Here is a 14,005-nt window from a genome sequence, read left to right on the forward strand (position 1 = left end):
AATTCTGTCTTCTGGCTCCTTGCAGGAATTTTGAGTGAAATAATTAGCAAGGTCCTCGTGGGGAAAATAATACTGGAGTTTTGAAAAGAAAGAAGATATTAAACAAGCATTAAAGGCTCACCTGATGTAAGTCGACAGGCATTTCAAGTGTGACAGTGAGCACAGATCTGTATTTTTCTCTGATCACATTTACTGGTGTGGTTGCTGAGTGGTATTCAGTTCTTTAAAGAATCTGGATCTAATAAGTGTTAACAATAAGCCTTTCTATTAGTGCATACTGTGTTGGTCGAATATGGTACAAGTTCTTAACTCCACCTGATTCCTATTAAGTCGCAATTTCTTTTAGGTCGTAGGATTTTTAAGTGGGTGTTGGTTTGCATGGTTGCTGCTATGTACTGTGTATTTGACTGTGTATCTTCCTATCTCAGGTTGATCTTCACTCGAAAAGGGGTACTCCGAGTGGAAGGGTTTCTGAGTCCCCAGCAAAGTGACCCTGATGCCATGAACCTGTGGATTCCCTCTTCCTCCCTAGCAGAAGGAATAGACCTAGAAACCTCAAAATACATTCTGGCCAATGTTGGAGACCAGTTCTGCCAACTTGTGATGTCTGAGAAGGAGGCCATGATGATGGTGGAGCCACACCGTAAGGCCCCCTCTTGCTTGTCTTCTAGGCAGTTCTAATTGGAAACTCATTTTCTTTTGCTTAAAGTGAAGTGTGGAATGAGTGGCAGATAACATTTTCTATGGATGAATTAAGCCTGCTAAAACTTCTATATGAAGTAAATTGAATAGCTAAAGCAGTACCTGTGTCTAGCAGTCCTCAGTCTTTCCGTCTTTGGCATTTAACAGACTAAAATTTCCTTCCTTATTTGTCTTTCATTTTTGTAGCACAGTTGCCATAATTTGCATTTTGATCCCTATTTGGGTTTGGTTCACTATGAACATTTTCTTCGCTTTGAACTAATTTGTGTCAGTATGTACTTTATGGTTTGTGAATAGATTAAGTGCTATGGTTGTTGTGTTTCATACCTTAAAGCCATGTTATTCATACATTTATGGTATTTCCATGTCTATGAGATACTATACCCTATTTCTAGACCAAGGAATATTGTACTATAAAATTATGCCCTATACTTTAAGAGAAAAATCTTATTTCAAGCCTCCTCAATTTGAAAATTTTATAGTATCTTAAGTGACAACATATGGCATTCATTCTCACTGACACTTGTTCAGAAATATTAGAAATTCCATGTATTTTGTTTCTCTTACAATTATAGAAATATGAACTTCATGAATCTTTGAGTTTAATTGCTAGACAAAACACTTGAATGGGAATCAGTGGATCTGGGATCTTTTGCTCTCGCTCAGGATGATCAGTGCCAACAGTATTCCTCTTCCTTTTTCCACCAGAGAAAGTGGCATGGAAGCGAGCGGTCCGAGGTGTACGGGAGATGTGTGATGTATGTGAAACAACCCTCTTCAACATCCACTGGGTTTGTCGCAAATGTGGATTTGGGGTCTGCCTTGACTGTTACAGGCTCAGGAAAAGCCGACCACGCAGTGGTGAGCAAATGTTGTCCTATATGGCTGAAGGTAAAATGTCAGTGGAGGTGTGGACTTGGAAACTGAAGCAAAAATGGCTTTGGGCTCCTTCTTTAGCTTATGTTTTGTCACATTGTGAGGTCTTAAAATTGCCAATACTCCAGCCTAACTGACAAGGTTAAAACTTTTAAAGTATACACTTCAAATGTTTTTAGTATATTCCCACGTTTATATAGTTGTCACCACTATCTAATTTCATTTTCATTGCTCCAAAAATGAATCTTGCATTCAGTAGCAGTCACTCCCTATTCCTACCCACCTTAAACCTTGGTAACCATGAGTCTACTTACTGTCTCTATCAACTTGCCTATTCTGTACATGTCATATAAATGGAATCATACAATATACGGCCTTCTGTGACTGGCCTCTTAAACTTAGCATACTCTTTCAAAGCTTCATCCATGTTATAGCACATAATTCATTCCTTGTATTGCCAGGTAATATTCCATTGTATAGATATACTACATTTTCTTCATCCAGTCTTTAGTTGATGGACATTTGGGTTGTTTCTACTTTTGGCTGTTATGAATAGTAGAACATTTGTTACAAGTTTTTGTGTGGATGTATGTTTTCATTTTTTTGAGAATATATACCTTGTAGTAGAATTGATGGGGCATATGGCAGTTCTATGTTTAACCCTTTCAGAAACTGCCAAACTGTATTCCAAAGTAGCTGCACCATTTTATAATTCCACCCACAATGTATGAGGATTGCAAATTTTCCACATCCTTGTCAATGCTTGTTATTATCTGTCTGATTATAGCCATCATAGTGACTGTGAAGTAGTATATAGTGTGATTTTAATTTGCATTTCCCAGATGACTACTAATGTTGAGAATCTTTTCATGTGTTTTTTGGCCCTATGTTTATGTTCCCTGGGAAAATGTCTATTCAAACCCTTTGCTTCACTTTCTTTTTGCTTTATCTTATTAGCTGCCAAGAATCTTCCTTGCCCCTTGACTTCATCATCCTTCCCTCTTCTATGATACAGTGTAACCACTGTAACAGTGATTTAGAGCTTAGACTACTGGGATCTGAATCCTACCTCTGTATCTTATCATACCAACTAGGGTAATCTTGAGCTAGTTACTTAACCCCTCAGACTCACTTCCTTGTCTATAAAACAAAGATAATAGAAGTATGTCCCGCACGCACTGTTTTGAGGATTAAATGAGATAACGTATGTCCAGTGGTTAACACATTCACTAGGTACTACATGTTACATAGCTAAGATCTTCCACTTTTGCCCATGAAAGATAAACTTCTGCAGAAGTTGCCCTCCTATCATAAAAAATAAGAAAATCAGACAAAATATACAAAACCACGGTTTCAGAGGGCTTCCCTGATAGCTCAGTTGGTAAAGAATCTGCCTGCAATGCAATGCAGGAGACCCCAGTTCAATTCCTGGGTCGGGAAGATCCACTGGAGAAGGGATAGGCTCCGCACTCCAGTATTCTTGGGCTTCCCTTGTGGCTCAGCTGGTAAATAATCTGCCTGCAGTGTGGGAGACCAGGGTTCGATCCCTGGGTTGGGAAGATCCCCTGGAGAAGGGAAAAGCTACCTACTCCAGTATTCTGGCCTGGAGAATTCCATGGACTGTGGAGTCAGACACAACTGAGCAACTTTCACTTTCACAGTTTCAGATATTGGACAACAGGCAGCTTGAGTCTGTATTCCCTCAGAAAAATGAAGAAACAAGGTGAGTCCTACAATTGCCCCAGTTTACTGCCTGGAGGCAGTTTCTAGCCTGTACCACAGGGAAAGGCTATTAACATAGAGTTTGCAATCTCACAAGTTCAGACCGAGATTAAAATCTTAGAAGAGTGAGGCAGTGTAGTGAAGTGCTATGGAAAGAACACCAGATCTAGAGAAATCATCTCAATTTTTTTTATTGTATAGTGGTCTGCACATGCATCAAAGGAAACTGTTCTCAAGCCAATCAACTGAATAGTATACAGAACTCGCAATTTGTATTCCCACCAGCCAGAGTGGAGAGACATTGGACAGAGTCCAAAGGGGTCACACCCTTTGTAGTAGGACTAACGTAGTCTCAGAATAAGGTTGCTTTGGAGTTGCCATAATGAAGTATAGAGCACGAATTGGAAGGATCAAATTCAGCTGCAAATTGCTTAGTTATACGCTACAGTAAAACCAAACATTCTTTAAAGGATTACACAAAATCCATAATCCATACTCTGAAACATAAAACTCACAAAGCTCTGCATTCGATGAAGAAAGATCTGGTGTACAGAAAAGAATAATGCAACCAGTATAATACAACCAGTAATCTGGGAGAAAGAAAACAATCGATAGAACAAGTACAGAAATGACAGTGATGATGGAGTTATTGTAAAAGGACCTTAAAACAGCTGTTAAAATACTTTTAATATGCTTGGACATAAAGGAAAACATAATGAGTAACATAGAAGACATGTAAAAGACCCAGATGAAGCTTCTAGAGCTGAAAATTATTTCAAAAAAAATTACACCAGGTAGGATTAATGGCATATTAGATACTGCAGAAGAAACAGTGAACTTGAAGACATAGAATAAAAACTATAAAAAACTAAGTACAGACAGAGGACTTAAATTTATAAGTTGAAGAGTGCCCTGTTGAACTACCAGATACATTAGGGAGTCTCCCAAACAAGTAAGTGGAGTTCCAGAAAGAGAAAGGGCAGGAGAACAGAGATAGAAAAAATATTGAAAAAAATAAAGCCAAAATTTTTCCAAATTTGATGAAAAAGCTATAACATTACAAGTCCAACAATAATCCTCAAATAAAAAAGACATTAAGAAAAACACACCAAAGCATGTCTTAATTACTTACTGAAAAAGTGTGTAAGGAGAAAAGCTGAAAAGCACAAGAGGAAAAAGATGCATATTATGTAACAAAGATAAGAATGATAGCTAACTTGTCAGAAAACTGTACTCTAGAGACAATGGTACAGCATTTTAAAGTGCTACAAATAAACCTATTAGCCTAGAATTCATACCTAGTGGAAGTATCTTTCTAGGGTGAAATTGTTTTCCAGGAATGGAAAAAGTGATAGAATTCATCATTCTATCACCAGCAGACCCATTCTGCAAAGTTAAAGGTAGTGACTCAGGCAGAAGAAAATGATACAATGTGGAAATTTGGATTTATACAAAGGAATGAAGAATGTGCTACATGGTAAATATGTGGGTACACATAAAAGACTTTTTTCTTACTTTTAATCTTTTAAAAAAACAATTGTTTAAAGCAAAAGTAATAACAATATAGGACTTCCTTGGTGGTACAGTAGATAGGAATCCACCTACCAACACAGGGGACATGGGTTCGATCCCTGGTCCAGGAAGATTCTACATGCTGTGGAGCAGCTAAGCCCATATGCCACAACTACTGAACCCACACTCTAGAGCCTGTGAGCCTCAACTACTGAGCCCAGGTGCTACAGCTGCTGAAGCCCATGTGTGTAGAACCTGTGCTCTGCAACTACAAACTCCACTACAGTGAGAAGCCTACATACCACAAGGAAGACTAGCCCCTGCTACAGTAGACCCGGTACAGCCAAAATAACTGACGATAGATAAATAATCTCAAAAAATGACAGGTAAGGGCTTTCCTGGTGGCCCAATTAGAAAGTATCTGCCAGCCAGTGCAGGAGACATGGGTTCAATCTCTGGTCAGGGAAAATCCCCCATACTGTGGAGCGACTAAGCCCGTGCGCCACAGCTATTGAGCCTGTGCTCTAGAGCCCGGGAGCCACAGCTGCTGAGCCTGTGTGCCACAGCTACTGAAGCCCGAGTGCCCTAAAGCCCATGCTCTGCAACAAGAGAAACCAATGCAATGAGAAGCCCGCACACTGCAACTAGAGAGTAGCCTCCACTGTCTGCGACTAGGGAAAAGCCCACGCAGCATCTAAGACCCAGCACAGCCAAAAAACCAGAACATTAAAAAGACAAGGAAAAACATCTGGAATCTTACTGGACCAGGGATCAAACCCAAGTTCCTTGCACTGGAAGTGTGCCACCAGGGAAGTCCCCACAACCCAGTTTTTAAATGGGAAAAATATTTGAACAGATACGTCATCAAGGAAGATAGGTCAATGAAAAACACATGGAAAAAACTGTCATTACTTACTAGGAAAATGCAAATTAAAACCATAATGAGAAACCACTATCCCCACTAGGATGGATAACATTTTTAAAACTGAGAGTGCAAAGTGCTGTCAAGGATATGGAGCAACTAAAACTTATTAAACATTGCTGGTAGGGATGCAATTTGGTACCATCACTTTGGAAAACAGTATTATCTATTTCTTTATAAATTTAAACATCAACTAGTATTCTACTAGTATGTATAAAGGAAATGAAAATATGTCCACACAAAGGCTTGTGCTTGAGTGTGTGTAGCACTTTATTCATAATAGCCAGTAATTGGAAACAATCCAACTCTTCACCAATAATTGAAAGCAGTCCAACTATTCATGAGTGGGTAAACAAAATGTGGTACATCCAAACCATGGAACAGCACTCAGACATAGAAAGGAATGAATTACTTATACATGGAACAATATGGATGAATCTCAAAATCATTATGCCAAATGAAAATATGTCAACACAAATGACAGATGACATACCATATGTTTCCAATAATATGAAATTCTAGAAGTAAAACTTTAGTGTTAGAAATTTGATCATTAGTGGCCAGGGGTTGAGGAAAGGGTATTGACTGCAAAGGGCTAAAGGCAACTTTGGGAAGGAATAGGAATGTTCTAAATTCTGAATGTTGCACTGTTTTCCACAACTAGATATCTTTGTTGAAATTCAAACATATTTGAATTTGAAGTGTACACTTTAAATTGTTGAACTAATTTTATGTAAATTATACCTCAGTGAAGCAGTATTTTTAAAGTTAAGGACTTCCTAGTGGTCCAGTGGTTAAGACTCTGCTTTCACGGTAGGGGACATGGCTTTGATCCCTGGTTGGGGAACTAAGGTCCCACAGACTGTATAACCAAAAATAAATAAAATTAGCTGTGATCTTCTTCGACCCATGAGAAAGTTGGCCTTTAGAGTCTGAAACTCTCACTCACTGAGAGAGATACATCTTGTGACCCTCATAAATAGGAAAGTCATTCATTTCCGTTTCAGAGACAGAAGAGATGGGTGATGAAGAGGTTTTCTCCTGGTTGAAGTGTGCAAAGGGGCAGTCCCATGAGCCAGAGAATCTCATGCCCACACAGATAATCCCTGGCACAGGTAAAAGGAATTCCTTTTTTAGATTTGGTGGGAGAAAAATATTTTTAAGTTATAATTTATACACTATAAAATTTGGTAAAATGGTTTATGTCAGCGTGACTGTTTTTAAGCTTCACAAGATTTCTCTGAGGCTTTGAATCTTCAGAAATGTTAGATTGATTGTATGCAACCAGGGCACATACTTTGCCTCACTTTGCTGGGTGTAGGGGTTGATTGCTTTTCAGATGACATTTTACATTCTTATGGTCAGCAGGGCCAGAATAGAAAAAGCCTGTCTTGGAATTCTGTGGTGGTCCAGTGATTAAGACTCTGTGCTCTCACTGCTGAGAGCCCGGGTTTAAGCCTGGTTGGGGAACTAAGATCCTCCAAACTGTGTAACATGGCAAAAAGAAAAAAAGGAAAGAAAAAGCTAGTCCCCTGGCTTCCAGAAAGACCTTTGTTTTTAGACTTATAAAAATCCAGCTGAGGGACTTCCCTGATGGTCCAGTGGTTAAGACTCCATGCTTCTAATGCAGGGGTCCTGGGTTCAATCCATGGTCAGGAAACTAAGATCCCACATACCCCATGGTGCAGCCAAAAAAAAAAATAATCCAGCTGAAGCTAATCATGGTTTCTCTTGAAACCATGAAGAAGGCAGCTTACCAGTAGGAATCAATGGTCATATGGCAACTTACTTTAGAGATTCCTCCAAAAAGTCTATTTCCAGCTTCCATACTTTCACTAACACACACACTAAAGCTGGTGAATCCCCTGCCTATAGTCTCCTTCACTTTGGAGAGCCAGCCCCTGTGTCTTTATACCCCAGTGTATGCAAGCAGAAGAGCTCTCTGAGTGCAGTGGTCAGATGCCTGCTCCCTGCTGATCTAAGCATTGGTTAAATGTTTCTGTAAAGTATACATTGGTTTAACTTATAGTAAAGTACCTAAATCTCAAGTATACCATTCAAAACGTTTATATACGCTTGAATATTAAGGAATCTACCCTTAGCGTTTCTGCTGAAGGACACCTTGTTAATGTTTACTAGAGGAGGGAGGGAGTGTAGCTTAGTGGTTAAATGTGTACAGAACATTAGTGCTAGATAGACCTGGGTTAAAGTCTTAGTACTTTCATTTACCAACTTTATGTACTTAAGCAAATAACCTAACTTCCCTGAGTCTCGGTTTCATCATCAGAAATCAAGGGTACAAACTGCTACCTCATTGAAATGTAAGGCTTGAGAGAGATAATGTAAAGTATTCCAAGGTTGATTATTATTATAATTATCTTTTTTCCAGCTCTTTACAATATTGGAGACATGGTACATGCTGCCCGGGGCAAGTGGGGAATTAAAGCAAACTGCCCTTGCATTAGTCGGCAGAACAAATCTGTGTTGAGACCTGCTGTCACTAATGGGATGTCACAGGTAAAATGGTGTGAAAAAGTGGTGTTTCTCACAGGTAAACTGAGAGAAACTTAAGTTCTTTGTTCCAGGAAATGTCCCATTTTCACCTCTGTTGTCCCAGGCTACTCTTGGATTCCTGGGCAACTAGGGGATAGGGAAGCCTATCTAGAGAGAGCCTGTACAGTTACTGGAGGGATTTAAATTCCCCCTAACTGGTGTGAGTTTCTCTTCATTTGTCTTTAAAACCAATTCAGGCTTAGTTGATAAGTAGCACAAAGAGATAGATTCTTTGCATCTTGTCAGGATTTATACCTCAGGCTCTTTATGTAGATAAAGAGTATAGAAAAGGTCTAGGAATACAGTCTTATCTGTGTGCATGGACCCTGCCTTGTCATGTTAGGTACTGAGGAAAGAAACATGAATATTGGCCCACTGATCTGGGATCATTCCACCTGAAACCATCCTAAGCCTTCATAGAGAGGCAGTGATTTTCCCATTTTCTGTCAGAGGTGGAGGTCATGCTAGTTTGATGGTGACCACTAAGAATAAGACATTATTTAAAAACAAAAAACACACTGTTTACCTTCAGAGGACTTTCCAGGAATACTACATGTGATCAATAAGAGGTACAAGGATTAACCCTGAGAAATCTCAAGATATATTTTCAGTAGAATTGATATATTAGAGCACATCATCTGGAAAACTTAACAATAGAATAATGACCTTTTTATTGAGCATTTATGTATGTCAGACACTGTGCTGAGCTCTTTGCATATACTATCTCATTTGATCCTCAGAGCAGCTTTGTGCAGTCAGGTTCTGATCACTGATTTGTCATTGTAGAAATTGAGCCTCAGGCATGCCAAACAAAAACCCTGTCTTGTTCATTGCTCTTTCCACGGAACCTAGCATAGATTCTATCACCTGTAGGACTCAATAAATATATGTTAAATTAATGAGTGAGTGAAATAGCAGTTTATGGGACAATTCCAAATTGCTTTCCCAGACTTATTTAGTGTCAGTAGTCCTTACTATTTGCAATGTATTTTTTCTACACAAGGACAGCACTTTAATAATTTTGGCGTTCTGTGCTATAGCTTCCTAGCATAAACCCTAGTGCCTCTTCTGGAAATGAAACCACCTTCTCAAGCGGAGGAGGAACTGCACCCGGAACACAACCAGAGACAGACCATGTTCCCAAAGCCGACAGTACTGACAGCAGATCAGATGAGCCTCTGAAAGCAGACAGTTCGACATCAAATAGCAATAGTGAGCTAAAAGCCATCAGACCCCCTTGCCCTGACACAGCCCCACCCTCCTCTGCCCTGCACTGGTTGGCGGATTTAGCAACTCAGAAGGCTAAAGAAGAAACAAAAGGTGAGATTAACACAAGTCCCTGCCCTGTCTGTGGGTGGAACACTTGAGTTATTCTGGAATTCTTCAAACTCACACATTACAATCCACATTTTTGAAACATGCTGCTTGCTTTCTCTGGCCGATCACATAAAATGAGGGAATCTCTTTCAACTTCTTTCTAGAAGTGGAGCTTTTTTAAAAAGGCACATGCCTGGGCTCTACCCCAAACCTCTTTAGCCAGAATTTAGTTTTTAACAATCTTCCCAGATTGCCCTATTATTAAGCCAGTATTGCTAGCCAGGAGGGCCAGACTTGCCTTTTGATGGGCACAAGAATCACCTGGGGAATCGTTAAAAATGAAGATTCCTGTGCCCCACCAGAACTATTAAATGAGAATCTCCATTTTTAACAAGCACTCCAGGAGATTACAATACAGGTATTCTGGAGACTTACTTGAAGAAACACTGACTTAGAAAGTGAGGGAGACGAAAGATGAATGGGAACAAAAGGAAGTTTGAAATCCAGATCTGGAAAAGAAAGGAAGAAGTAGGAGAGCTTCTACTTGGCCATGAGACCTGCCATAGTCACAGCTCCTCAGGCTTGGTCCAGACAGGCTGTATGTAGTTTGGGGGGCAGGGGAGGGGAGAGTCTTTCTTCTTTCCTACTTGGCTGAATTTTAGGAGGCAGTTGCCTGCTGGGTATTCCTTGTGCCTAATGCTATTCCCGGTTATGTTCTTACAGAAGCAGGGTCCCTGAGGTCGGTGCTCAATAAAGAGTCTCATTCACCCTTTGGGCTGGACTCGTTCAACTCCACTGCAAAGGTCTCTCCGTTGACTCCAAAGCTTTTTAACAGTCTGTTACTGGGTCCCACTGCCTCCAACAACAAAACTGAAGGCTCTAGCCTTCGAGACCTCCTCCACTCCGGGCCAGGAAAGCTTCCTCAAACCCCCTTGGACACAGGCATACCCTTTCCCCCGGTCTTCTCTACATCCTCAGCAGTAAGTGTCCTCCCTAAAACTCTAGCCTTTGCTGCTTTTCCATGGAAGAACCATCAGAAAGAGATCTGATAACTAGGTTGGAGGGTATAGAGTGACTTGTAGTCTCTACATTATCAGTCCCAATTGATAAGATCTTTCTTTATATCAAGTTTGGGGAATGTTTGAGATCCTTTTAAGTAGTAAAGCTTTTGTGCCATGTTAGGAAATCAGTAGAAACTGAGACATTGGAATTTTTCAGTCATCAGCAGGAATCACTTTATTTTCTTGATGATAACAGATAGCTAATTTTTTTTAACATAGGTAATACATTTATGTGGCATCCTCTTGGATATCTAATAGATACCTCAAACATAACACGTCTAAGACCACACTCCTAATCTTTTGCCTATAAACTTGCATTTCCTTTATTTTTTGCCTCTCTTGATCACTGGTTTCCAATTGCTTGGCCAAAAATCTTGAGTCATTTGGGACTCCCCTCTCACACTTTGTGTCTAATCTGTTAGCATATCTTTTCAGTTTGATTGCTAAAATGTATTCGTAGCACACCCATTTCTCATCAGCTCCCCTGCTTCCCCATTCTAGTCTGAGACAACATCCTCTGTTGCCTGAATTCTTGGAGCAATCTCCATTTCTTCCCTTTCTACTCTACAGTCAGTTTCAACAGAGCAGTTAGTATGATCCTTTTAAGATATAAATCAAATCATATCACTGCTGCCTAAAATCTTTCAAGGGCTTCCAATTTCATAATAAAAACAGAGTCCTTTCAGTGGACTATACTGTTCCAGCCCTAGCTTCTCCTCACTTCCCTGACCTCAACTACCACTGTCATTTTCCATTCTGCTCTGGCCACACCCACCTTCTTGCTTTTCCTTGGACATGGCTAGGCATGCTCTCTTCAGAGCCTTTACATGTGTCCTTTTCTCCACCGAGAGCTGTCTTTTCCATGTCACCACATGGCCTGCTTCATCATCAGCATCCTCTCCTTTCTGAAATTTTACCTCTTTAGTAAGCCTTCTTTTTAGATCACCCTTTTTTAAAAGTCCATTCCACTCCCATCTTCCACTCATATCTGTTTCCTCTGCACCTATTATCATCTGACTTACTGTGTTTTATTTATTTTCTGTCTCATCCCTTAAAGGCATTTTTGTCTTTTTTTTTTTCCCCATGCTGTGCAGCTTTTGGGATCTTAGTTCTCCAACCAGGGATCGAACTGGGTCCCTAGCAGTGGAAGCACAAAGTTCTAATCACTAAACTGCTAGAAATTCCCCATTTTTGTCTGTTTTATTCACCCAATAGTCATAGTGCCACAATGTTTGATACATAGGTATTTAGTAAGCATTTACTGAACAAATAAATTCAAAAGATTTTAAATTTAAAAGATACAGTGAAAAGGCTTCTTCTTGCTGTTGCCTCCCTTTCTGTAGGTGACCACTGAGTGTCCTTTCATGAGTGTCCTTTCTGTGATATTAAAATACATTCAGTATATAGTTTTTTCCTCCTCTTTTTACACAGATATTTTATACATTGGTTCTTTATTTTCAGTTTATGTATTTCAGAGATCATTTCAAACAAGTACATAAACATATTTCTCATTCTATTTTATGACTGGCTGAAATTTGATGATGGTTGAGCCCTGTACAGTGTGGGTTATTTGTTTCTCTTTTGGATAAATGACCTCTGAAATTACGTTGAGCTCTGTTTTATCTGTACTTGGCTTGGACTCCCAGTTCTCCTTTTTCTTTTTAAATTTTCCAAAGATGTTATATGGTTGCATATACTTCATAGAGATAATGACTAGTGATACTTAAGTCATTGGGCTATCAAGTCTACAGAAGCCCTCCCCTTCCTTCACATCTGTGGTCTTAGGTTTGTCACTTTCATCTCTGGGCCTGAGCTTCCCCACCAGCCAAAATAAATGAGAGATTCTTGGTAGGGGGCAAACTGAGGAGTGGGAGACTACTTTCAGAATATTCAGTTCTCTTGGATACAAATGTTTATTGGGTACACTCCCTAGTAAAAAGTCACTGCCTTGGTAAGTCACCTCAGTTACTTAATTGAAGTATTATATCCCTTGAACATGCTGGCCAGAAAAAAATGTATAACCCTTAAAGTAAATGATCTTTTTCACTCAGCTATAGCATTTTGTGATCCCTGAAGTCTACGTGCATATACTTAAAATGGGCCTCAATGCCAAAGATATTTATTTCTTTTTTCTTTTTTTTTTTTGGCTGTACCATGCAGCATGTGGAATCTTCCCTGACCAGGGATTGAACTTACGCCCCCTCATTGGGAGCACAGAATCTTAACCACTGGACCATCAGGGAAGTCCCCAGAGATATTTCTTAGGTCTCAAATCTCTTGCAATAGAGGGATCTTTCTGTACTTTTCTTTCACAAATAAAAAGCAGAATATGAAGGCTAAGAAAATGTAAGATATTGACTTAATAGATTCCCCTTCCAACCACAAAAGACTTCATAATAACTTTTATGAAATTGAATCAGGTAGATCAGAACTCCATGTGAATAAAACTGTGAGACTGTTTTTTAATAGTCTACTGATGGTGCCTCAGTCATACTAACCTGATGGATTTGTGTCTGGCAGGGAGTGAAGAACAAGGCCAGCCTACCCAACTTCCTTGACCACATCATTGCCTCAGTGGTGGAAAATAAGAAAACCTCAGATGCTGCAAAGCGGGCCTGTAACTTGACTGATACCCAAAAGGAAGTGAAGGAGATGGTGATGGGGTTAAATGTGCTGGACCCCCATACCTCTCATTCCTGGCTCTGTGATGGAAGACTTTTGTGTCTTCATGACCCCAGCAACAAAAACAATTGGAAGATCTTCCGGGAGTGTTGGAAGCAAGGCCAGGTAAGCAAGAATAAGCAGATCCCAGGGTCGGCTGTCTACCTGTCCACCCGCCAAAGCTAGCAGGATGGTTTCGGTTCTCTCTGGGAGATACTCTGCCAAGGAGATTTAGATATACAGTAAGTTTGTTGTAGACAGCCGTGCTACTTTGAGTTTTCTTTGATTTTTAAAAATTGGAAGATTTGTAAAATACACTATGGATCTTTTTTCTTTCTCAGCTGTGTAGCTCTGTGTTCTTAAAAGAGCAGTTGAAATTCCTGTGAAGTTGTGATCTGGCATTAATAACATCTTTAGAGGAAAATCCCTAAGTGAGATATGGTGTGAGGCGAGAGTTGGTGGAAGTGGGTGGTACTTTTCTAGGTAAATGTTTCAAGACCATACAAGTCTGTGTGATAGTGTAATAACACTTCCTGAATTTTATACATTAGCCAGGTATGAGGAAGGAGGAGTTTATGGAATTGTCTAGATAGTTTTTCATTTGAGATGTGAGGAAGTATTCTGAGTTGCATTTAGCTTTTCATCCTCTCACCTCAAATTAGTGGTATATACCAGGGCA

At 39.8% G+C, this 14,005-nt stretch overlaps 1 protein-coding gene across 2 annotated transcripts in view; it reads left to right on the plus strand.

Moving 5' to 3' along the window:
• KDM3B (lysine demethylase 3B) overlaps positions 1 to 14,005 on the plus strand; it is a 57,229-nt gene that overhangs the window by 32,417 nt on the left and 10,807 nt on the right. For both annotated transcript variants that reach the window (XM_055554872.1, XM_055554874.1), the window contains 7 exons: positions 429 to 643; positions 1,411 to 1,563; positions 6,742 to 6,849; positions 8,124 to 8,251; positions 9,328 to 9,607; positions 10,328 to 10,584; positions 13,186 to 13,452. In XM_055554872.1, the coding sequence (XP_055410847.1) occupies positions 429 to 643; positions 1,411 to 1,563; positions 6,742 to 6,849; positions 8,124 to 8,251; positions 9,328 to 9,607; positions 10,328 to 10,584; positions 13,186 to 13,452 (1,408 nt within the window). The remainder of the gene's footprint in view (positions 1 to 428; positions 644 to 1,410; positions 1,564 to 6,741; positions 6,850 to 8,123; positions 8,252 to 9,327; positions 9,608 to 10,327; positions 10,585 to 13,185; positions 13,453 to 14,005) is intronic.

The sequence above is a fragment of the Bubalus kerabau genome, chromosome 1 (assembly GCF_029407905.1).
Source record: "Bubalus kerabau isolate K-KA32 ecotype Philippines breed swamp buffalo chromosome 1, PCC_UOA_SB_1v2, whole genome shotgun sequence".
Taxonomy (NCBI): domain Eukaryota; kingdom Metazoa; phylum Chordata; class Mammalia; order Artiodactyla; family Bovidae; genus Bubalus; species Bubalus kerabau.